The sequence below is a fragment of the Carassius auratus genome, chromosome 21 (assembly GCF_003368295.1).
Source record: "Carassius auratus strain Wakin chromosome 21, ASM336829v1, whole genome shotgun sequence".
Classification (NCBI taxonomy): domain Eukaryota; kingdom Metazoa; phylum Chordata; class Actinopteri; order Cypriniformes; family Cyprinidae; genus Carassius; species Carassius auratus.
This window is the reverse complement of record NC_039263.1, coordinates 8,005,853-8,031,046: the sequence shown is the minus strand read 5'-3', so window position 1 is coordinate 8,031,046 and position 25,194 is coordinate 8,005,853. Positions and strand designations below refer to the sequence as shown.

The 25,194-nt window shown below is 36.4% G+C and overlaps 1 protein-coding gene across 5 annotated transcripts in view; it reads right to left on the bottom strand.

Moving 5' to 3' along the window:
* The window catches only part of sgcd (sarcoglycan, delta (dystrophin-associated glycoprotein)), a 471,077-nt gene that overhangs the window by 67,419 nt on the left and 378,464 nt on the right, over nt 1-25,194 (bottom strand). For all 5 annotated transcript variants that reach the window (XM_026195716.1, XM_026195718.1, XM_026195714.1 and 2 more), the window contains 3 exons: nt 24,070-24,157; nt 23,209-23,328; nt 18,203-18,275 (listed from right to left, as the gene is read on the bottom strand). In XM_026195716.1, coding sequence (XP_026051501.1) covers nt 18,203-18,275; nt 23,209-23,328; nt 24,070-24,157 — 281 coding nt within the window. The remainder of the gene's footprint in view (nt 1-18,202; nt 18,276-23,208; nt 23,329-24,069; nt 24,158-25,194) is intronic.

Below are 25,194 nucleotides of genomic sequence, written 5' to 3'. Positions count from 1 at the left end.
ACCGAGTCGCGAACAGGCTCCGAAGTCCAGAAGTCCCGATCTGAATCAACCGAGTCGCGAACAGGTTTTGAAGTGCCGATCTGAATCAACGGAGTCGCGAACATGCTCCGAAGTCCAGAAGTCCCAATCTTAATCAACCGAGTCGCGAACAGGCTCCGAAGTGCCGATCTGAATCAACCAAGTCGCGAACAGGCTCCGAAGTCCTGATCTGAATCAACCGAGTCGCGAACAGGCTCCGAAGTCCAGAAGTCCCGATCTGAATCAACCGAGTCGCGAACAGGCTCCGAAGTGCCGATCTGAATCAACGGAGTCGCGAACATGCTCCGAAGTCCAGAAGTCCCGATCTGAATCAACGGAGTCGCGAACATGCTCCGAAGTCCAGAAGTCCTGATCTGAATCAACCGAGTCGCGAACAGGCTCCGAAGTCCAGAAGTCCCGATCTTAATCAACCGAGTCGCGAACAGGCTCCGAAGTGCCGATCTGAATCAACCGAGTCGCGAACAGGCTCCGAAGTCCTGATCTGAATCAACCGAGTCGCGAACAGGCTCCGAAGTCCAGAAGTCCCGATCTGAATCAACCGAGTCGCGAACAGGCTCCGAAGTGCCGATCTGAATCAACCGAGTCGCGAACATGCTCCGAAGTGCCGATCTGAATCAACGGAGTCGCGAACAGGCTCCGAAGTGCCGATCTGAAAACTTCGACCAAAGAATGTAAAAAATAATTATATTTCTCTAATAACTCTAACTCTACAAATCTATGAAAGACTCAGATCACGTATCTAAAAATAAATCGCTATAGTAAAAGAGAAATAATAAGAGGAGTGAAGTTTCCTACCGCTCTGCTGTGTTTGGTCCTCACGTTCATCTGATGCTTCGCGGCGCATCTCCGCCCCTCACACGCGCTAAATTAATCATCTTTGCTAATTATTATACATTTACTTAATTGTCAGCTTCAGGTACTTCATTTATTATTGTTCAATGAACTGTTTGAAACAAAAAAAGGTTGTATTTCTAAATTATAATTCTAAATTATCAAAATAAAATATATAAAATAAATAATAAAAAATATGATTTTCAGTTAGTACAATAATTAATCCTAAATTCCGACATTAATAACTTACTTTTAGCAACATCAGACGCACGCACTCATAAGATCTCACGGTTCTTACTTCTGTAGACTCACACTAAACGGTTCATTTGAATCAGCGAGTGGTCGACTCCAGAACAGCTGCAATCGGATCATTGCGATTTGCGATCCGATTTAAAAGTTTATTTTGAAAAGACTCAGTTCGTTCATGAATCAGACACCGCTTCTGCGTGTCGGAGCACGTGATATATTATAGGGAGTAACGATATGTTTTATGAAATGTAGTGAAGTTAAAAGTACGATCTTATGCTTTGGAATGTAGTGAAGTAAAAGTAAAAGTTACTCAAAATAAAACTACTTCAGTAAAGTACAGATACTTGAAAAATGTACTTAAGTACAGTAACGAAGTAAAGCTACTCCGTTACTGTCCACCACTGGTTTTACGTGTTATTTATAGCAAACCATATTACAGATGCTTTATCAGATTTAAGTTGAACCGCAGTTCCAGCACGTGCCGAACCGTGTGTGGTGAACCGAACGGTTCGTTTTTTTTTTCAGCTAACTATAAAATCTGTTTTATGGGCTATGTTTCTCTAAATGCCTCTTTCTCTTTTTATTCTCACCGCCTTCTCTACTTTTATGGACTGCAATTTTTTTCAAAGCAGTTCAGTAAGTCTGTACATGCTACAGTCCAGTGTCTCAAAAGTGTAATTGTTTCTTACTGTTCCATTTGCCCAAGCAACTGAATAATAGAACCTTAAATCAATATCGACAATGTAGAATAACAAGGATAAAAAGGTTTTGTGCCAAAAGCCACATAATTCAAAAGAGTTACCTGTCAAACCTTTCAGTCTAATAAAAAGGCAGTGAATTTTGCTTTAGGATGGATGGTATGTCATTCAAAATGACAAAACAATGAGTCAACAGGTTACTTTAAGACAGAATGGAGATTTTAGCTTAAGTCAGAAGAAACAGCCGAGCAACAGAGAAGGACAGCAGCTTGTGAGTGTTTGTCTCATTTTCTCATTAGACTACTGTGTGATTATCATTGCTAGGAAAGTTTTGGTTTAAATTGTGTGTGTCTTACCCTGGTAAATACGTGCTGAATGTGGCATTTGGTTTTGCGTTTGCCTATCGCGGGACTGCCCAGTTTCGATCTGCTAAATAGTGAGGCATGGCCAGCTGACATTAATCACAGGTAATCAGGCAAATAAAAAAGTGGTAGGTTTTGTGTGAATCCTCCTCATGTGAAGACCAACGATTGTAAAGACAAACTTTCCTGAAGATGGTAATCCTCTGGTTCTGCTTGGTGACTTCAACATTAGGGATGGGATGATACACTTAAACTCACGATACGATGCACCTCGATATGCCAGGGTCACGATACGATACGTCACGATACGATATCAAAAAAAAAAAAAAAAAAAGAAGAAAATATTACTGTATAATAACAACTTATTTATTTTTGTTTCAGCTGCACACAGGGAAACACAAGTCCTAACTGGCCAAACACAAACAAGAACACTCCCTTAGTGCTGCTCTAATCCTAGGTTAAGTTATCTCAGGACTGGTTCTTCTTCAAAAAAACTAACATAACATGTTCTGGTATAATCAGTGATCTTTGAGAGCTCTGCTCTGCTCCCTGTGCTGCCTCAACCATGACCCTGGCCTGCTCTGCTGCTGCCCCTGATGTTGAAGCACTGGCCCTAGTGGTTCTTTCATCTATGTCACTGGTCTGAAAAAAATAAAAACATTTCTGTCTTTTAATCCTTCACTCCCTCCTTCTCTTACAGACACACGCACACACAGAGACTCTCTCTCTCTTTTTTTCCAAAAAATAAATAAATAAAAATGAACAGTGGGAGCCAGCAGCCTGTCATTGAGAAAAAGAAATCTCTGAATGCTCCACGTGAAACTTTGGCGTTTTGCCCTTTTTCTATCGTGTCTAATGATTTTGGTTAATATGCACAGAAGAGAGAGAGAGAAAGAGAGAGAGAAAGAGTAAGACAGCGCTCGTGTAGTTTGAAGACTGTGAGTGTGCGAGCACGCGTGAAACTTTGGTGTTTCGCCCTTTTTCTATCGTGTTTAATGATTTTGATTAATATGCACAAGGGAGAGAGAGAGCAAGAAGCACTCGTGTTGTTTGAAGACTGTGAGTGCGCGCGCAGCCGGGGCTCTCTCTCGTACGCGCCTCGTCAGGCGCAGCAGTCATTCACTCACCGATCAAATAAGGCTTTGACAGCCGCCAAAAAAAAGATCAATGCAGAAAAAACCCTGGATTGGTTATATAACGTTGGACAGAATGTTGATCCGGCCATCGCGTATATTCAGTGCACTTAAGGTAAATGTTTTGCAAACGTTTTTTAGAGAAATAAAAACAGGTCGATGAATCGATGCTTTTGAATCGATATTTTGCGTCGCATTGTCCCAGCCCTATTTTTCACCTATTCGGGCATAGACGGACTCGCATTGTTCATCATTCAGATGGGACAGGCTTCGGAATCGTGGGCTAAGCGCAGTGCAATCCTGCAGCATGTCATTACAGTCCCCAGACTACCGGTTCGAGATGTCGAGTAGAATGACGATTTTCATGTTGGCGATGGTCTGTGTGTCATTTTCCGTCCTCAATTTAGACCTCATTTGACTCCATGGTCTTGACGTGTCGACGTATCGCACCGTTCCCCGGATATAATTTTTTTTTTTTTTCATTTAGTTTTTTTACCCTGCTTGATCAGCAGATGGTACTGCCAGCCTGCCACCATAGACTGTATGTCTGCCCCATATACATACACACAGATATAATACACTAAATTATTTATATACTACGCAGATCATGCAGCAGTGCCATCTATCTTTATTTCGCGATCCATTTTTTTCGACCTCGATGCGTTTCGTCACGTTTTGTATAGCGATATTTTGTCAAACGATATTTCGTCCCATCCCTATTCAACATCCACCTAGATAAACCCCAGGCTGCAGAGTTCAAAACTCTGCTCACCTCATTTGATCTCAAACGAGTGTCACAAATCAGGCGACTCACAAATCAGGCAACCAGCTGGACCTCATCTAAACGCGATGTTGCTCTGTGGACAAATCTTCAGTTGCTCCACTGCACACCTCAGACCACTTTCTCATTACTGCTAACCTAGCACTTACTCCTGAAGCGGCTCACACTCCAACACAGGTCACCTTTCGACTGAATCTACGCTCACTCTCTCCATCTCGCCTTTCTTCTGTGGTTTCATCCTCGCTTCCTGCACTCTCTCAGTTTTCAGCTCTGGACATGGACAGCGCTACGGACACTCTTTGCTCCACTTTAACATCTTGCTTGGACAACTTTTGCCCACTGTTGTCTAGACCAGCACACACCACCCCATCTGCCCCCTGGCTGTCCGAGGTTCTCTGTGAACATCGCTCTAAACTCAGGGCTGCAGAGAGGAAATGGCAGAAATCAAGAAACTCTACCGACCTCAGTGTGTATCAGTCTCTCCTCTCTTCCTTCTCTGCAAATGTCTTCAAGACTAAAACATCCTACTACCACAACAAAATTAACAGCTGTTGTGACGCTCAGACACTCTTCAAGACTTTCTCTTCTCTTCTTAATCCGCCACCACAACCACCACATCCTCCATCGACTCTTACAGCGGACGACTTTGCAGCTTTCTTCACAAATAAGACAAGAACCATCAGTGACCAATTCTCCACACTGCAGACTGAGGACAACTTCACAATGACTGACGCACACTCTTTCTCCCTCTCCTCCCCACTCTCGTGATGGACGTTTCCAAACTTCTGTCCAATCATCCTACTACTTGTCCACTTAATCCGATCCCCACTCACCTTCTTCAAACGATCTCTTCTTCAGTCATACCTTCGCTTACTCACATTATCAACTCCTCTCTTCACTCTGGAACATTTCCCTCAGCATTCAAGCAGGCTCGGGTAAGCCTACTGCTCAAGAAACCATCTCTAATCCAGAGCTTCTTGAAAACTACAGACCGGTATCCCTTCTTCCATTCATTGCAAAGACACTTGAGTGAGCTGTGTTCAACCAGCTTTCTTTGTACCTTGTACAGAACAACCTGCTGGACAGCAACCAATCTGGCTTCAAAAGTGGCCACTCAACTGAGACTGCTCTGCTCTCGGTTACTGAAGCCCTGCGACTAGCAAGAGCAGCTTCAAAATCCTCAGTACTCATTTTACTGGACCTGTCTGCTGCCTTTGACACTGTTAATCACTAGATTATCCTGTCCACCCTCAGAAAGATGGGCATCTTTGGAACCACTCTCCTGTGGGTTAACCCTCTGGAGTCGATTAACGCGGATACACGTTATGAGTCTCCTGATAACCCCGAAAATAACTTAAATTACACTTTCAGTTTTAAGCGTACAGATAAGATCAATACATCAATCGAATCTGTAAAGGGTCTACTTTTTTTGGATACAGACATAATAACAACAAAACTTTGTGAACTTATAAAATAAAGATAACAAAAAAGGTGTGCTGTCTGCAGCCTTTGTCTGCGCTGATCTTCATTTACAAACACGTCATTGAAATGAACTGTAAATCCGTGAATACTCAATGAAGAGACATGAGAGAGATATCTTTAGAAAGCCTGACATGTTTACTTTTAAACTAAACAAGTGCTGCCGAAAAAAAAGTATTCTATGATAAAGTAATCCATATGAAAACAATGCAATGTCCGTTTTTCACGTCTCCCTTCATTATATCTAATGTGACCACGCCCCCGCACTGAAAGCACTATTCAGATTCAAACTTAAGTGTGCGGCTTGAATACACCCACACAGAAGAAAAAGCAGCGAGACTGTTCTTCAAGTTCTTTTATTTTACTGTTTGCTTCGCGATGAGAGGAATAAGACATAATTCACCCCAAAAAGATGCGATGTGGTTGAGGATTTGACAAATGGATTTCCTCAGAAAAAAAAAGAATGAAGCACTTTATTCAGCAGAGATCATAAACATGAGTAAGTCTCTTTTTATTTATTTATATACTTGAATTAGTTTTCACATAACGTGTAAACATTTTACTAGTTAGACTTTTTCCAAACTATAATTCCTGACTAAATGTATAATCAAGTAAAACATTATGAAGTTTCAATAACAATACAATACCATTCAAAAGCTTGATGTATATAATAAATGTAACAAATAGATAATTGTAACAAATGTAAAAACAATGCTGTTCTTTCAATTTATTCCCCCTAAAAAACCTGAAAAATATTCTCAGCTCTTTTCAATATTAATAATAATAATAATAATAATAATAATAACAATAATGATAATTATAATAACAATAAATGTTTTTTTGTAGAAAATAAGATTGTTAAAAGGATTTCTGGAGGATTGTGTGACTGGAGTAATGATGCAAAAAAATTCCGTTTGAAAGTCCTAGTCCTAGTTTTTCAGCAGTACTGAAAAGTCTTTCACTGGGCACAGAGGTAGATTTTTGCCATTTTTGCCAGCAGTGGAAACCATTGCTGGTTTGTCTTCCACCACTGAAGAGGATCCTCTCTAAGAGGAATCAAACTTTCACCGGAAAAAACGCTTATCTCCATGTCAGCACCCGATGTGACTGGCTGGCTCTGTATTGCTACGGTATAAATCGTCCCAGGCGCTCAAGATTCCTGAACAGTTTAGTTTAGAGTTAACTGTCGGGCTTTGTCCCTCCTCATATAAACCAGTGTTAATTTCGTTGACGAAGACTATGACGAAAAATATTCTTTTAACTAACCTTTTTCACGGACGAAAACTAAATAAAAACTAAATAAAAAGACAGATATGATGACGAAGAACGTGACAAAATATAACTGACACTTTAGTCAACGAATAAAAATGAGACGAAAATATATGGGAGGGACGAATGGAGAAGAGATCCAATCAGAGCGAATATTTGAGGGTAGGTTGATCTATGCAGAAGCAGCCGAGCCATTTTAAAAAGCTGCGGTAAATGCAAGCGCAACAGCTAGACAAACGCAGCAGCAGTTACACAGAAAAGAGAACAAAGATGAGTTTGCAGAAATTCGCAGTTTCGAGGACGTTTTCATAACAGTTAAGTTGTTTACACAGGGAACTACACTGCGACCTTTTAAAATGCCATTGCGACCCAATTTTTTATAGGGTCGTAAATGAATCACTGATTATTTTTGTACCTACTTATGTGTAATGCTATGTTTTAATATGAGCATTTATTAAAACAGAAATGTGTATTTTAAGAATACGTTTTATAACGTGCTCGAGCATTCAACACATCAAGTTGGCTTCAGCCCCGCAATGCGGTAAAGCTGAACTGAGCAGCTGGTGACTCGCGTTGTGTTCGGTGCGAGAGAGAGCTGCGTCTCACAGAAAGAAAGAAATTGGATGTGTATTATAATGGATGCATTTGTCTCTTAAAGTGACCGCGCCTTATTTACTAGCTCTGCTGTCAGTGTCTTTAATGTATGAAAATGTAAGTAAATCACTCACTGCTCTTGATTGAATTGCTTTGTAGTTTTAACAAAAATGTATCCAAAGTTAATCCAAAAATCAGATAGAATTGATTATATTGTTTTACTAGTGACTAAAAAATACTTAAAAAAATATTAGGGACCTGACCATGTTTTGCTTAAGTGTTTCTTTCTTTAATTGCTAATGCAACCTTTTCACACCACAGACTGAACCAAATTAAGCATTGCATCCGACATTATCAAGATGAATTTGTTGTTCTGACACAGTTTAACCCTGAGTTATTACCAATTTCTAAACTACAGCAGATAAACTGTGATAATGTAAGAAATGTTGAAGGTGTCTGAATACATTTTGGTTTGATTGTGTATTTTATATTACAGTGAAGACTATGCAGTGCTATTTTAAATGAACAAAAACAAACTTAAAAAAAATGTAAACATTGTGTAAATAGCACAAGTAAATAAATAGAATGAACATACAATACAAATTAAACCCTTTTAAACAGGGCCCACTGTTCAACCTGCACCGGGGCCACTCTAACCCCAGCTACAAGACGGAGCAATGCACTGTGTGTACTGTAAGAAATAGAACAAGGCATGTGGTTTAAAAGATGGCAAGTAAAATAAAAAGCACATCTGTATGCAATACAGTTTCATTATTGTTCATTGTTATCCAGTAATTACTATAAATAATTTGTGCGACCAAATCATGTTTTGCGCCATTAACTGAAAAAGTTAGTAGCGCAAGTGCCACAAATGGGAAAAGTTAGTGTAGTTCCCTGTTACATTATATTTAGTTGTGGTTGCACAGTCTTAGTTACACAGCTTTGGGTGATTTCAGTTGACTTTTTTCATTATCAACACGCTAACGTTTTGCCGTGCACCTGGTCCAAGGGCAATGGCAGAACAGAAATGTCAGAGCTGACGTTAGGTCTAGGACGAAAACTTTAAAAAAAAAATCTTTATTTTTCTTAATGTTTTTGATTTTGTATCATTCAGGAAGAATGCATATCTTTTTCAGAGAGCATGTATATTTTTCATGGAGAGCAGGCCTTATGTTTATTTTATAAAAACCATTCCATAACAGACTGATGGAAACATTTAGTCAAGTCAACTAAGTCGACTTTGTTCTACTAAAAAAAACTAGACTAAGACTAAAAGATTTCAGATGACTAAAATGCGACTAAAACTAAATGGTGTGTTATTCAAAAGACTAAGACTAAATCCGAATTTGCTGTCAAAATTAACACTGATATAAACACCTTCACGCAATCAATGACCGCGTGACGTCGACCAGCATAGCGCAAGCCTAGGGTTTGGTTCGGTGAAAAAAAAACCTAAGGATCCTGGATTTGGTGCATCCCTACTTTCATTGTTCTAATAAACTGTTTAACCCCAAAGTGGATATTAAATTATGTTTTGGGATAATTAAATATATTCTTAATAAACTACAACCATAAAGTTATATACATTTATTTTGTCCACACATTCTTTCTTGTAACTCTTCCCCTCTCAGTGACACTTGACTGAGAGGCTCATTATGAAGCTCATTATGCAGGCCTTTGTCTTCTCCGGTGTAAATCACAATGATATTCATGATAGTTGATGCCTACTCGCATATGACTTTTACCAACAAAAAGTGTCTTAAAAAATTTATATCAATATATTGTTTTCTGTGAGTGAGTAAACAAGATGATTTTCACATCATTTAGAAAGAAAAATTCTAGGCTACTAGCTCCAGTTCTCATAAATCCTGGGAACCAATGTTCTGTATGTATTTTATGGCCTTATTCAAGTGATTTAAAATTTTTAGTTTTTCACTAACCAAGCATAACATTTTTTTTCTCAAAAATACAATAATGTACATACATGCATTTCACATATTATTATAGCCCAGTTTGTGCTGATTACAGTGAGATTAGACTTAAACTGAAACTGAAAAAAGCACAAATGTCAGGGCATGAAAAAACTTCTCCAGGCCCCAAAAATACCCTTAGACTCCAGAGGGTTAAGTCCTACCTCTCTGACAGATCCTTCAGTGTGTCTTGGAGGGCTGATGTTTCTAAGTCACAACACCTTGCTACTGGGGTTCCTCAAGGCTCAGTACTTGGACAACTTCTCTTCTCCATCTACATGAGGTCATTAGGATCTGTCATTCAGAAGCATTGCTTTTCTTACCACTGCTACGCTGATGACAGCCAACTCTACTTCTCATTCCAACCAGATGACCCGACGGTAGCTACTCGCATTTCAGCCTGTCTGAGTGACATTTCTAGCTGGATGAATGACCATCACCTTCAGCTTAACCTTATGAAGACAGAACCCCTGGTGATTCCAGCTAACCTATTGCTTCATCACAACTTCTCTATACAGCTGGGTTCGTCAACCATTACTCCTTCGAGGACAGCCAGAAACCTAGGAGTTGTGATGGATCATCAGTTAAGCTTCACAGACTACATTGCTACAACGAACCGGTCCTGCAGGTTTGCCTTATACAACATAAGGAAGATAAGACCCTTCCTGTCAGAGCAAGCCACCCAGCTTCTTGTCCAAGCTCTTGTTCTCTACAGACTGGACTATTGTAATGCTCTCCTGGCGGGCCTTCCTGTATGTATTGTCAAGCCTCTGCAATTGATCCAGAATGCAGCAGCAAGGGTTGTCTTCAATGAGCCAAAAAAAGCTCACATTACTTCTCTCCTCATCAGGTTACACAGGCTACGAGTAGCCGCTCGCATCAAATTCAAGGTACTGATGCTTGCCTACAAGACAACCACTAGCACGGCACCAACATACCTAAACTCACTGGTTAAATCTTATGTGCCCTCCAGAAGTTTGCACTCTGCAAGTGAACAACGCCTTGTGGTGCCATCCCAAAGAAGTTCAAAATCACTCTCACGGTCCTTTTCCTGGACTGTGCCCAGCTCGTGGAATGACCTCCCAATCTCAATTCATACAGCTGAGTCTTTACTAATTTTCCAGAAACATCTAAAGACTCATCTTTTTTGACAGCACTTAACCAACTAATACTAGCACTTCTCCTTTGTCTTTTCATATATATATATATATATATATATATATATATATATATATATATATATATATATATATATATATATATATATGTAAAACCTGGCTATGCGTTCTATACTAGACTGAGACTTTTCATGGCACTTGTATACTGTTATTGTTCTCTTGTTGACCTAACTGCTTCTATTGTTCTCATTTGTAAGTCTGTAACTCACATTTGTCTTCTTTAAAGTTTTAAAAGAGGTCTCAACAACATCACAAACTATACTAAGATTTTTTCTCCTTAGTCTCCTCCAGTTTCAAACAAGATTCCAACAGCTGAAAAGATTTATTTTATTTTATTTTTGTATCATCATTAGTTAGAGAGTCTGGATCTCTCATATTATTATTATTATTATTATTATTATTAATCTTTTTTTGTTACCAGCATTCTTCAAAATATCTTCCTATGTTCCTCAAAAGCAATACAAACATAAGATTGTGAGTAAATGTACATGAGGGTGAGTAAATGTAAATAAACAGAATTTAATTATTTTTTTAAAACTATTTTGTGCACTGAAATGATACTTAAAATATAATTGAATATAATATAATAATAATTAAATAATAAAATTAATTTATTATACATTTAACTGTTGAATAAAATCATTTTCAAATTTACACTCATTAGGTACTCGTGTGATAACTTTATGAGACAAAAGCACATTCAGGGGTATTTTTCCCCTATATCTACAATTATTTAAGTTTTATTTCTATCTGTCTATGTATATATATATATATATATATATATATATATATATATATATATATATATATATATATATATATATATATATATATGTATATATATATATATATATATATATATATGTGTGTATATATATATATATATATATATATATATATATATATATATATATGTATATATATATATATATATATATATATATATATGTATATATATATATATATATATATATATATATATATATATATATATATATATATATATATGTATATATATATCAGTTAATCATTAGCTCTGACTCTGACTCTGGATCTCTCACATTTGTCTCCTTTAAAACTTTAGAAGAGATCTCAACGACATCACACACTGTGCTTATATTTTCTCTTAAACAATAATCTTTGGGTCTCATATTTGTATACTTTAAAAATTTAGAAGAGATCTCAACCTTTATAAAGTGCACAAAAAGTCAAATACTTCAAAGGCACTAAATGGGGAGCTAAATTAAACTAAAAATTCAGAGTTAACGGCTATACTGAGAGAGAAATTAAGCAGAAAGAATGACACCTTTTTATAGGACAATGTATATGTACTCAGGCACATCATTTGTTGCTGGAAATAGTAATGTATCAGATGCCTTAATCAGAACAGATTTACAGAAACTGTAAGCAAATCAATGACCTATGACTCAGTCTTGATTATTGGCTAATTTGATCATCAATACATATTGTATGGTAGAAATGTTTGAGCTCATATTGAGGCATTTGACTTGGTGCACAATTTGTAAAGTTATTGAGATCACTTCTCAAATTTAGAGACAAATGTGAGAGCTCTTGAGTCTTTAGCATAGGAGAAAAATCTGAGCACAGTGTGTGATGTTGTTGAGATCTCTTCTAAAGCTGTAAAAGAGACAAATGTGAGAGATCCAGTGTCTCTAGCTAAGGACAAAAAACTGAGCACAAGTGTGATGCTGTTGAGATCGTGTTTGAAACTGGAAGAGACAAATGTGAGAGGTCCGGAGTCTCTAGCTAAGGAGAAATATCTGAGCACAGTGTGGTGATGTTGTTGAGATCTATTCAAAAGCTTTAAAAGAGACAAATGTGACCGATCAAATATCTGTAGCTGAAGAGAAAATCTGAGCACAGTTGTTGTGATATCTTCTAAAGTTTTAAAGGAGACCATTGTGCGAGTGTTAAGAGTTTTTCAGTGAGTAACGTGACATACAGCCAAGTATGGTGACCTATACTCTGAATTTGTAGTCTGCATTTAACCCATCCAAAGTAGCAGGGCCGTACACAGACCTTTTGAGGGGCATGTGCTGAAACTGAAAAGGGGCACCCCCCTCCCTTTTTTTTTATATCAAGATTATTTAGTAAGCCTGCATAAAAGGAAGAAATGGTCAAATCTTCATGACAAATTCAATAACACAAAATAATAGTCTCAAAAGCTTTAGATTTATTCACAATTAATAACATCAATAATAATAATATTAGATAATTCGATAATATAGATAAACATAGTAGGGTCCTGTGTTTGCGAATTGCTCTTGTGTACTCCCTCTTTTTTTTTATTGCATTTATAGAGAAAAAAAAATACTTGGCTCATACATAAACATGTTAACCAAATAATTCAAATTAGCTTATAAAACCAAACAGAAACCAAAATCTTTTTTTATTGAACTTTATGCACTTTTTTATGCACTTTTTTATGAACTTTGCAAAGAAAAAAAAAAATTCTCTTTTTAGCTATTCTGTTTGGTTTTATGAGCTAATTTGTATTATTTGGTTAACATGATTATGAATGACATTGCGAAGAGGGGAAGGTGAGCAATGAGTCAAGTATTTTTGACAAACTTTTTTTAGTAATTATGTCCAACTCAATTCCAGATTATAAGAAACTATAGCCATACCGTTACTATAACATATCCAACATGTATCCGCCTACCTGGAAAAATTTTTATACTGTGGTGGACCAGGGATGTTGGACTCTTGAAGGTCTCTTATTCACTACACTTACCCTAAAATAAGCCAGCAAGGAAAAAATAAATAAAAATGGTGTAAAAAGTACAGTTGCAGTGAAAAGCATTTCTGAAGGATCACGTGACACTGAAGAGTACTGATGTAATGATGCTGAAAATTCAGCTTTGATCACAAAAATAAATTACATTTTAAAATATATTCAAATAGAAAACAGTTATTTAAATTTTAAAAAATATTACACAATATCACTGTTTTTGCTGTATTTTGGATCAAATAAACGGCATCACATTACATTTTCATCTACAGGTTACAAACTAGTTTTTGTAGCTATATAGACAGAGCGCTCAGTTTTTCCTGTGGTAAAATGCATTTGGCCAAAATCGCATTACAGGCTATTTAAGTGTTGGCTGTATATTGGCTATGATTAGATGGCATATGCTAGCCCTCTCTCTGAGGCGACGTCCCACATGTCTCAGTCAGTCAGACAGACATCCTATAAATAAAATATGAGCCTTTATAGACATAGTGTTTAGTAGTACTTATTCAAACAACAAGATATTTATTTACCCCTCGCAAAACTTTGTTCAGCTCAGCTGTTGTCTACTGTGCGGCTGCTGTGGGACATTTGATTCAATGAATATAGAGGGGGCGGAGTTATCAGCTTACTGACAGCTTGAGGATCGAATAAGATTTACACAAGCTCGTTTTAAGAACTTTAATTTGCGAAATATTAGTAAAACAGACAGACAGACGTAAAGGGTGACCAATAGCATTGATAAAAAAAAAAATAAAAAAAAAATACACCACTAAAAAAAGGGCACTTCGGAGTGTAAGGGCAAAAAGGGCATGTGCTCTGCACAGGTTGAGCCCTACCTGTGCACGTGCCTGCAAAGTACACACACAGCAGTGAACACACACACCTGGAGCAATGGGCAGCTATTTCTGCTGCGGTGCCAGGGGAGGAGTTGGGGGTTCAGTGCTTGCTCAAGGGCACCTCAGTTGTGGTATTGAGGGTGGATATTTTTGTCTCAGAAGACAAGTTTGAGAAGCCAGATACTCGATCTAATGTTTATATTCAGTCTTAAGGAAACCTTATTTATGTCTAGAAGCTATATTTGAAATGGTAGAGAGAAATCTTATTTATTTTATTTTTCGCCTCTCTGCTTAGCTTCAATGTCATTTATCCTCACCATTTCAAAGACAATACATGCATTGTCATATTTGAAGTTGTTATATGTAGACAGTGTTTTATAGCACAATAATATAACAGTGGAACCATAACCTATATTTACATACATATGAAAATGTGCTGTATAAGACAGAAATGTAATGCTAAAAAAAAAAAAAAAAACTTGGATGCTAATGTTACATAGATAGTAATGTGCTTATGTATACTCACACAGACTGTTCCACCCAAATATTTCCTGCTAAATGTGCACTCCTTGCCATATCTGACCCAGTTGCAAATGCTCTACTGTCGTTTTGCCTTCTGGTTGTGGTATGTGTTTGTTGTTTGTTAATGAAAATCAACTTTAATTAGATTTTGATGAGCATACAGGCATCGATCAGGACAGTAAAACATACCTGTCCTAGAGAAGGAGGTGCCAGCTATCTTTGTCTTCAAAATATTTTGTATAATAATATAATATAATATAATATAATATAATATAATATAATATAATATAATATAATATAATATAATATAATATTTTTGTGCACATTGATCTTTGTCTGGACATATACAATATTGCTTGGATCAGGCCCTGGTTATAATGAGTAGGTTCACCATGGTTAAACTGTACTTCACAGTGCCAACACTGTCTCCAAATAGGCCACAGATACTACATACAAACAAGGGACATATTTTTTTATGATACTTGGGTTCTACAAAGGCAGAAAATAGCACTTAAATTGGCTGTAATTCCTCACTTTCAGAGCAAACAGCAAGAGGGATAATTCACATGCACAGACTGATATTCGGATAAGGCAGGGCGGAGAAGGTTGGAATTTTACCATCATTACACAACAATGTATAACTTCTTTCTTTTTCTGCCATAACATTGACAAATAATAACTGTGCAATGGTGTATCTGATTGTATTCTGCAAGCCTGCATTAATAAGGAACATTTGTCTAAAATTAGACAGTGGTGTGCCTATATGTGATAACATTGAGCATTGATATCTTGTTTGCTTTACAAGTTCCTTGAATGCAGATGCTAGAAACCATATTGAAATGTCATGACAACAACCTGTAACAAAGATCCATTTGAGTGTTTCTTTAATAAGCAGTGTAGTATATGCTTCCAAATGTCATCTTCCCATTTCCTTGTAAATGTAATTACAACCCTTAGTAATGCGTTTAAAAGGACGTAGTCTGAAATGTGCCCACCCTTCCCCTCTGCTGTTGGAAACAGCTTACAGAGGTGCTCTATAATCTGTCTTCCAGATGCATAGTAATAACCTAAATTAAGGGATAAGTGGAATTTGCACAAATGTCATGCTTTATTTCCCTCCTTTGTAGCTCTCAACAAGTCAAGTCAAGTCACCTTTATTTATATAGCATTTTAAACAAAATACATTGCGTCAAAGCAACTGAACAACATTCATTAGGAAAACAGTGTGTCAACAGAGACATGTGTAATGCTAGCTGGAAAATAATATTTTTTCCCCCTGCAATCTTTGATCATTACACTATCTGTGGGAAATTGCAATTGACGTGTAATCATCTCGCTATGCAGCTTGATAGTGTGGCTCAGAATGTGGTGTCTTTTGCAGCTGTACTTTGGTGAAGGGCTTGCTGTTAATTATTTCGATAAGGCTAGCAGATGCAGTGCTGTAAACAGTGTTTTTCAAAGAAGAAGAAAAAAAAATCTTTAGTGAGAAACATAAATGGTTCATAATTTTAAAATATGATTATATTTAAACTTCCATCAGTGCTATGGCTTTAGATTCAATCATGAATACACAAACACTGCAAATTACGGTTTTGATTTCTTTTTTTTTCTCATGAATAATAATAATAATAATTATTATTATTATTATCATCTAAAATCAGCATTTGTTTTCAGAATCATTCTGGTCAGATGCCAATATTAGAATTGTTGGACCCACTTTATTTACTGAACACCGACCCCTCTTGTCTCTCCGGTCGTCCAACCAGAGATTATTATGCATCATCCAAGTTGAGGCTGAAATGTAGGGGTGACCGCGCTTTCTCGGTAGCTGCCCCTAGATTGTGGAATGCATTACCCCTTTTTATTAGATCTGCACCTTCATTATCTGTTTTTAAATCTATGTTGAAAACGTACTTTTTTTATTTTAGCATTTTAAAACTGAGAATTTTCTACTGTATTGTTTTATTGTATTATTATGTTTTGTCTTATTGAAATGTTTTTATTGTTGTTGTTCAGCACATTGGTCACCCAGTGGTTGTGTTTAATAGTGCTATATAAATAAAATAGACACTGATTTTGACACTTTATATTAAGTGTCCCTAATATCTGTGTTCTTATATAGTAACTAAATGTGTATGTAGTATGTTACCAAAGTGTAAGTACACGTTGGTACATAGTATCTACGGCTGTATTATTTCTGTAACTACACCCATAAAACAACCATCAGGATGGTTTGTGTAAGTAAAAATGTGTAACAGGACATTGGTAACAACACTTTTTTTTCACTTCACTAAGTACTCGTGTAACAGGAATCATATAACTACATTTTGTAACAACAATATGTATAGGAGTAATTGGAACATTTGATCCAAGGGGTGGAGATAGGTAGCTTTAGGGATATGTAAAGTGGTAGGAGTTGGACCTCGAGTTGGAGTTGGTGCACCACTGTAATACCAGTGTACTCACATAGTACTCCTCAGGAACTGTCCACTTAATATAAAGTGTAACATTCTTGACACCAACCACATTCTATATGTAAAGCCTAACTTGCTGTCCACTGCTGTGTAACATTACATGATACATTTCATATAAATGCAAAAAGTGCTGTTAATCATGTTACACATTTTTACTTTCATTACCAAAAAGTGTTGTTACCAATGTCCTGTTACACAAACATTAGAGCAGTAGATACTTTGTACCAATGTGTCCTCACACTGTGGTTACATATTTATGTACACCTCTAGTTACTATGCAAGTACACAGGTATTAGGGACAAAATATAAAGTGGGACCAAAATGTTTAACACTATCAGTCAATATTGGATGCTTAATAATAATAATAATAATAATAATAATAATAATAATAATAATAATAATAATAATAATAATATAATTATAATACTAATAATAATAACAACAACAAGATATAAATTTAATATCAGCCACTTAGAATTTATCAGCCATAACCTGAAACTTAAACTTTCTACTTCTACTTCTACTTCTACTGGAGTCCCATACTTGGAATTTGTGCTCTGCATTTCACCTGTCTAAGTGCACACAAACATACAAAGTTTTTTTCTGTAGCACCCAAGAAGTGAATGGGGGTTCGGTACTTTGCTCAAGGGCTCCTCATTTGTGGTTACTAAAAGTGGAAGAGAGCACTGGTCTGTCACTACCCCCACCGTCAATACTTGCGCTATTGAGACTCAAACCCATTACCTTCGGGTTTCAAGTCCAAATCTCTAACCATCAGGCCATGGCTGCTCCATTTATTTATATATTTAGTTTCTTGTCATTTTCTGTTTCTTTGGATACATGTATAACTCTTTAAAGCTCAGTTTATTTTAAACTATGCAACAATTCATAAAAAAGAAAAACAATATTGACCTGCAATGTTGCATAAACAAATGTATAGTTCATGCGGTTCAATAAATATAAAATATTTTGGAACATCTAAACAGAATTCAGAATTTATGACATTATATTCAGTATGTCAAACTGTCTTACCGTAACTCTTTGAAGGGCTCAGCTCTCACATGTGGGGTCTCCACCGAGTTGCTGAACACTGCACCCTCAGCTCCTGCAAACACATTCCGACATGTACAATGAGAAGTCCGGCTATTATGTTAAAAGCAGATATTGTGCCATGTGCACTTTAAGTTGATTTCATATATTTTAATTAAATAATTTAATGTTAATAAAAAAAGCCAAGACGTATGTTTATTTGTCTTGGCCTTTTTTTGTCTTTTCTTTTTTTGCTGAGCCGAAAAATGATCCAATCCATACGAGGACGAGTGAGGGCGGGTTTGACTAGATGTATTTGGAGGTTATTGCTCTCGTTCTGCACATATCCAAATGTTTCCATATTCGCAATGTATCTGAATATTAAACTATAATATTTTTTATTTTTTTAATGTAAACTAGACGGAAAAGATCATTCTCTTCACATGAGAAAATACTACTGTCTATTTAAACTGACCAGTGTAACCTTTTAAATATTTGGTTGACTGTACTTTATTTTACTAATGAACAGCGATAATGAACTGTGATGTATGTTTGAAATTAGAATGCACTTTAGATGTTCTGTGTCATTTATACCAAACACTAATGTTGCTGGTTGCTAGTGTGTTTGCAGCACTACTGTTATTTATTTCTTATATATTACATTTTTTATATTTATCAGTTCAATTGATTTTTATTTCTAAAATTGTATTTATTTAAATGTATATTTAAGTTTACATTTATGTTCCAACAAACTTGAAAAATTCTACTTGATAAATGCTCTAAAACTTTTATGTAAATGATTGACTATATATATATATATATATATATATATATATATATATATATAAAACCTGTTTTATATATTTACTTATTGGTCAGTTTATTGATTTGTTTGGTTAACTTTGGATACATTTTTGATTTTAATACCGTGCAGTGCACAAAATTAAGATTCGAGAGATGGTTCAAGACAGTGCTCAATAAATGATGATAAGTTTAGAAATGTTGTGCATCCACTTATTATTAGTGTGACATTTAAAACTTCAAGATATCGACCCTAAAAATCGGCAGCACATATCGGCCATGCATATTTTGCATTGTGCATAAATGAATTAAGTATTTAAATATTGCTTGCGCTTTAAAAAGGGGGAGGAGACTGAAAGATGGTGGCACGACCACATTCCTATTTTTTATGTCTTGTGAGTCACAGTCATGAGTTTCTGCTCAATGTCGGCAGAACCACATTTTTAGAGTCTAAAGTCTGCGCACGTGGAAGAGATGCAGGATCTCGGTCTGCTCAAGAGACCTACACCATCACGACCCCAACTAATGGCTCTCACTCACAGTGGAGATGCCACAAGTGGTGGAGAGGAAACAGAAGCATAACACAAGCCAGTTATCCCCACCATTGTACTGGCTAACACACACTCTTTGGACAATAAATGAATACATCCAACTACTATGCTCAACTCTGAGGACTGTAAGAGGCTGTTGTGTTTTTGTGTTAATGGAAACATGGCTCAACAAAAGTGTTCCAGACTAATCTACTCGGTCAGCTGACATGCCAGAGTTCTCATCGAGGGAGGTAAGACCCGCGGAGGTGGGCTTTGTGTTTATATCAATGTTGCATGGTGCCGCGAGGTTGTTATGGTTTGCAAACACTGCTCACCCCTGGTGAAGTCTATGATTATTAAGTCCTGGCCATTCTGCCTACTGAGGGAATACACAGCCATACTCCTTTTTGCTGTATACATCCATCACAGCTCCAACAACAGCAACAGAAGTGAGGCACTAAATGAACTGAACCAGCACATCAGTGAGCAGCAGACAGTTCACCCTGATGCTTTCCTCATCTTAGCTGGGGATTTCAACAATGCAGACTTAAAGAGTGTGTTCCCAAAAATAGACAAACACATAGACTTTCCAACACAAGGTAACAACACTCTGGACTTTGTTTACAGCACCCAGAGAGGAGCTTACAAGGCCTTCCCCTACCTTTGTGCCTCAGACCACATCACTGTCATGCTAATGCCTGCATTCACACCATTCGACCATTGGATAAAGTCGCCAAACCAGTTCACAATAAAAAAATTGTGGCCGGAAGGGTCATCAGAGGTTTTTCAAGACTGTTTTTACACTACTGACTGGCTGCCACATACAACAATTCCACAGACTTCAAGAGTACTCTGAGACGGTCACTCTCTACATCACCAAGTGTATTGATGATGTAACAGTCACAAAGAACATCACTGTCCAGGACAACCAGAAGCCATGGATGACAGGGGAGGTCCACAGACTCCTAAAGGCTCGTAGCAAAGAGCTCGGAAATGAGATGGGTCTGAGGACAGCTAGGGCTAACCTATCCCGTGGCATCAGAGAGGCTAGGAGACAGTACCAGTAGGATAGCCCATCGATTCAGTGACAGCAGAGACACTTCCCGATGATTATGAAGTTTGTATTGTTACACTCCCTGTCAGCACTCACACATCTTGAGAAAAAAGACGTCAGAATGCTGTTCATAGACTTCACTTCAGCATTCAACACAATCATCCCTCTACAGCTCATTCACAGACTGTTTGACAGAAACCTGGCTAAAACCTGGCTAAAAGTCCACCCCCCACTGTTACTGTTATAAACATGAGTCACATCTAAAAGGCAAAGGGGGAGGTGTTGCTTCAATTTATAACAACGTTTTCAGGATTTCTCAGAGGGCAGGCTTCAAGTATTACTTGTTTGAAGTAATGGTGCTTCATGTAACATTATCCAGAGAAACAAATGTTAATGATAAATCCCGTTTTGTTTGTACTGGCTACTGTATACAGGCCACCAGGGCACCATACAGACTTTATTAAAGAGTTTGGTGATTTTACATCCGAGTTAGTTCTGGCTGCAGAGAAAGTTTTAATAGTTGGTGATTTTAATATCCATGTTGATGATGAAAAAGATGCATTGCGATCCGCATTTATAGACATCCTGTACTCTATTGGGGTTAGACAACACGTTTCAGGACCTACTCATTGTCGAAATCATACTCTAGATTTAATACTGTCATATGGAATTGATGTTGATAGTGTTGAAATTATGCATCCAAGTGATGATATCTCAGATCATTATTTAGTTTTGTGCAAACGTCATATAGCCAAAATTTTAAATTCTACTTCTTGTTGCAAGTATGGAAGAACCATCACTTTTACCACAAAAGACTGCTTTTTAAGTTATCTTCCTGATGTATCTAAATTCCTTAGCATATCCATAACCTCAGAACAACTTGATGATGTAACAGAAACTATGGACTCTCTTTTTTCTAGCACTTTAAATACAGTTGCTCCTTTATGCTTAAGGAAGGTTAAGGAAACAAGTATGACACCATGGGTACTCGCACCCTAAAGAGAGCAGCCCGAAAAATGGAGCGCAGCTGGAGGAAAACAAAACTAGAGGTATTTCGTATTGCTTGGCGGGAAAGTAACCTATCCTACAGAAACTGCTAGATCTGATTACTCTTTTAGAAGAAAACAAACATAACCCCAGGTATTTATTCAATACAGTGGCTAAATTAATGAAAAATAAAGCCTCAACAAGTGTTGACATTTCCCAACATCACAGCATTAATAACTTTATGAACTACTTTACTTCTAAAATCAATACTATTAGAGATAAAATTGTAACCATTCACATGTCAGCTACATAATCGCTTCAGACAGTGCACTATAGATCCCCTGAGGAGCAGTTCCACACATTCTCTACTATAGGAGAGGAAGAATTGTATAAACTTTTTAAATCATCTAAACCAACAACATGTATATTAGACCCTATACCATCTAAGCTCCTAAAAGAGGTGCTTTCAGAAGTCATAGATCCTCTTCTGACTATTATTAATTCCTCATTGTCATTAGGATATGTCCCCAAAACCTTCAAACTGCCTTTTATTAAGCCTCTCATCAAAAAAACACAACTTGACCCCAAAGAACTAGTTAATTATAGACCAATCTCAAATCTCCCTTTTCTGTCCAAGATACTAGAAAAGGTGGTATCCTCACAATTATATTCCTTATTAGAGAAAAATGGTATATATGAGGATTTCCAGTCAGGATTTAGACCGTATCATAGTACTGAGACTGCTCTCCTTAGAGTTACAAATGACCTGCTCTTATCATCTGATCGTGGTTTTATCTCTCTATTAGTTTTATTGGATCTTTCCTTAGAAAGCCACGTTTCTAGCATTTGTAAAACTGCATTTTTCCATCTCAGAATATGTGACTAAAACAACAACAACAACAATAATAATAATAATGTTCTTTTGAAATATTTTATATCACTGAACTAAAGCCAGTACTGTACAATAATATATGTTTACTGTCTACCAACAAAACAGAAATAGAGTACATGTCAACTGAATAAATGTTTAATTTAAAACAACAATAGCACATTAGCACCAGAGCACACAGTAAACGTGTTAAAACAAATAATTCTTTTAAACATTTAATTAATATCTGAAGTTAACAGAATAAATTTGGCAGCCCTAGAATTTTTACATGTTGTAAGATATTTTATCCCCAACAGACCTACTTGTTGCCCTAGTTTGAAAACAATTAAAAAAACAATTAAATATTCAATGTTTGGCGAGCTAGTACGTGATAGTCCAGTAAGCTTCTGCTCTGATAGATGTAATTACATGATGATGAGTCAGATAGCATTGTTTTCCATTGATGGCCATTAAAACGTATATGTTTAGTATTCTGATTAAATTATTTTTGCAACCAACACATAAATTGCTAATACTTAATTATATTTTAGTAAATGCTTTAATTAGACTGCTGTGTCAGTTACACAATTTGCACAATATCTCACATCTGCCCTGTGAGGATCATTAGCAATACATACATACATACAATATTTCAGGCAACTTTTTCTTTGTGGTCTGTGCCAAATTATTCAGTGGGAACAGGACTAAGGCTTTGTGTGAGCATACCAAAAATGCCCTCAAATGTGTTATTATTCAATTGATCACTTACCCATAACTCGTAATCTTTCTGCGCCAACTACCACCTCATGGTCATCAGCAGAGAAAAGCAGCTTTCCTGCACTTGATTTTACTTCCAACATTTTGCCTCTTGCGTGAACTCCATGGGAACCTGCCATATATATATATATATATATATATTGCATTTCAGTGTGTAGTCTAAAAACACGTTTAATTAAATAAATGTTTAATTAACATATGACATGTCCAGTGAAACTAATAGCAAATAATTTGTCTAATCTGACACATACAAGCTCAAAACACTTTTGGATTCAGCTGATGAAATGCATGCATTTTCTTACACTTCAATGTGGTTTTGTTTACAGTTGTTCTAACACCGTAATTCAAATGTAAGTCACATAGCTAGGTCCATTTAAGACAAAATTACTTTCATTAAAATACAGACTTGCTGTTGTGTTAGTAACCAGGACTTAATATAACATGCATCCATGCACATGCAATTATTGCACTGTAATGAAATCTAGTCACAGTTATAAAGGCTACATCATGAGAGATAGATGAGACTAACAACCTGTCTATCAAAGAACACTTTAACTTTGTCAAAGTATTAATTTTACCATCTGTCCTATAAAGTCTAACTTTAGTTGCCTGGATTAATTTTCCTTCCATGAGCGGACCAGCTAATTGTTGCCTCTTAAGATCAGTGAATATTTCATTCAATGCTATCTGCGCTAATAGAAACATCCACAGATAGGGTGAGTAATCTTCATTCAAATATATAGTCTACGAAATTCTGGTGAGCAAGACAATTCTAATCATTTACAAAGAGGTTGCATGAGAGTTTAAAATGTTTCTTACCCTAAGAGTGTTTTTATTTGTGTGCTTTGATTACCTGCAGTGAGTTGAGATACTACTTGCTTCTTCTCATTGAGGATGTTGACAGACACATTCTTAGATGACTGAAGGAACAATGGGCTTCCCTGGAATTAAAAAGAGAATCATTAATAAATAAATGAATAAATACTCTTTTTCAATGCATAATACTACTACTACTACTACTACTACTACTACTACTAATAATAATAATAATAATAATAATAATAATAATAAATTCTTTATGCTTAGGGACCGATCATAAATTAACACATCATGCATGTCTGGGTTGATTTTGAGTTTTGGGTAGATAGTCGTAAAGAATCATACTTTTAAAAGCAGCTAAATTCAAGCCAGCCATCTGCATACAGCTGAAAATAGTCAACAAAAACAATACAACTGCTTAAGTCTTTTGTAGTACTGGTTAGGCAAGATACAGATATCTATAATCATTACAACAATAATTCATTCTCCAGTTTACTCTTTAATAAAAGGTACTATTAAGCTGTGTATTAAAAGCTGGAGATATGTCTATAGTGTAAATTATTTTATTTCTAGGTTTTTTTTTTTTTTTTTTTTTTTTTTGCTTAGTTTTCACTCAAGTATAAAATGCTTCCTTTGTAGATGCTCTTTAATGTTGTGAGTACATCTTGTTTTCTGAATAAAAAAAGGCAAAAATCAGAAAATAAAATAAATAAATAAACAAAAATATATACTGAATAATGTGTTAGGCTAATTAAGAGAAAACTGTTTTACTTGAAAATTAAACTTTCCTTAAACTAGATACCGGAATGGAGCCAGGTGGTCAAAGTGGAGATGTTAGAAAATGTTGCCAGGTTACTTATGTAACTTATGTAATCTACGTTACGTCAGAGAGAGACTGATGAATGGAACCTCGGCTGAGAGCCCAATCAACTTTGAGTGGTTACAAAATGAGCCAATGGTACACAGAGTACCTTGGTCTGCGGAATTTGCATCGCGAGCTCCGCCCCGCAGAGCGGGTATACAGGTCCTTCTCAAAAAATTTGCATATTGTGATAAAAGTTCATTATTTTCAATAATGTAATGATAAAAATTAAACTTTCATGTATTTTAGATTCATTGCACACCAACTGAAATATGTCAGGTCTTTTATTGTTTTAAT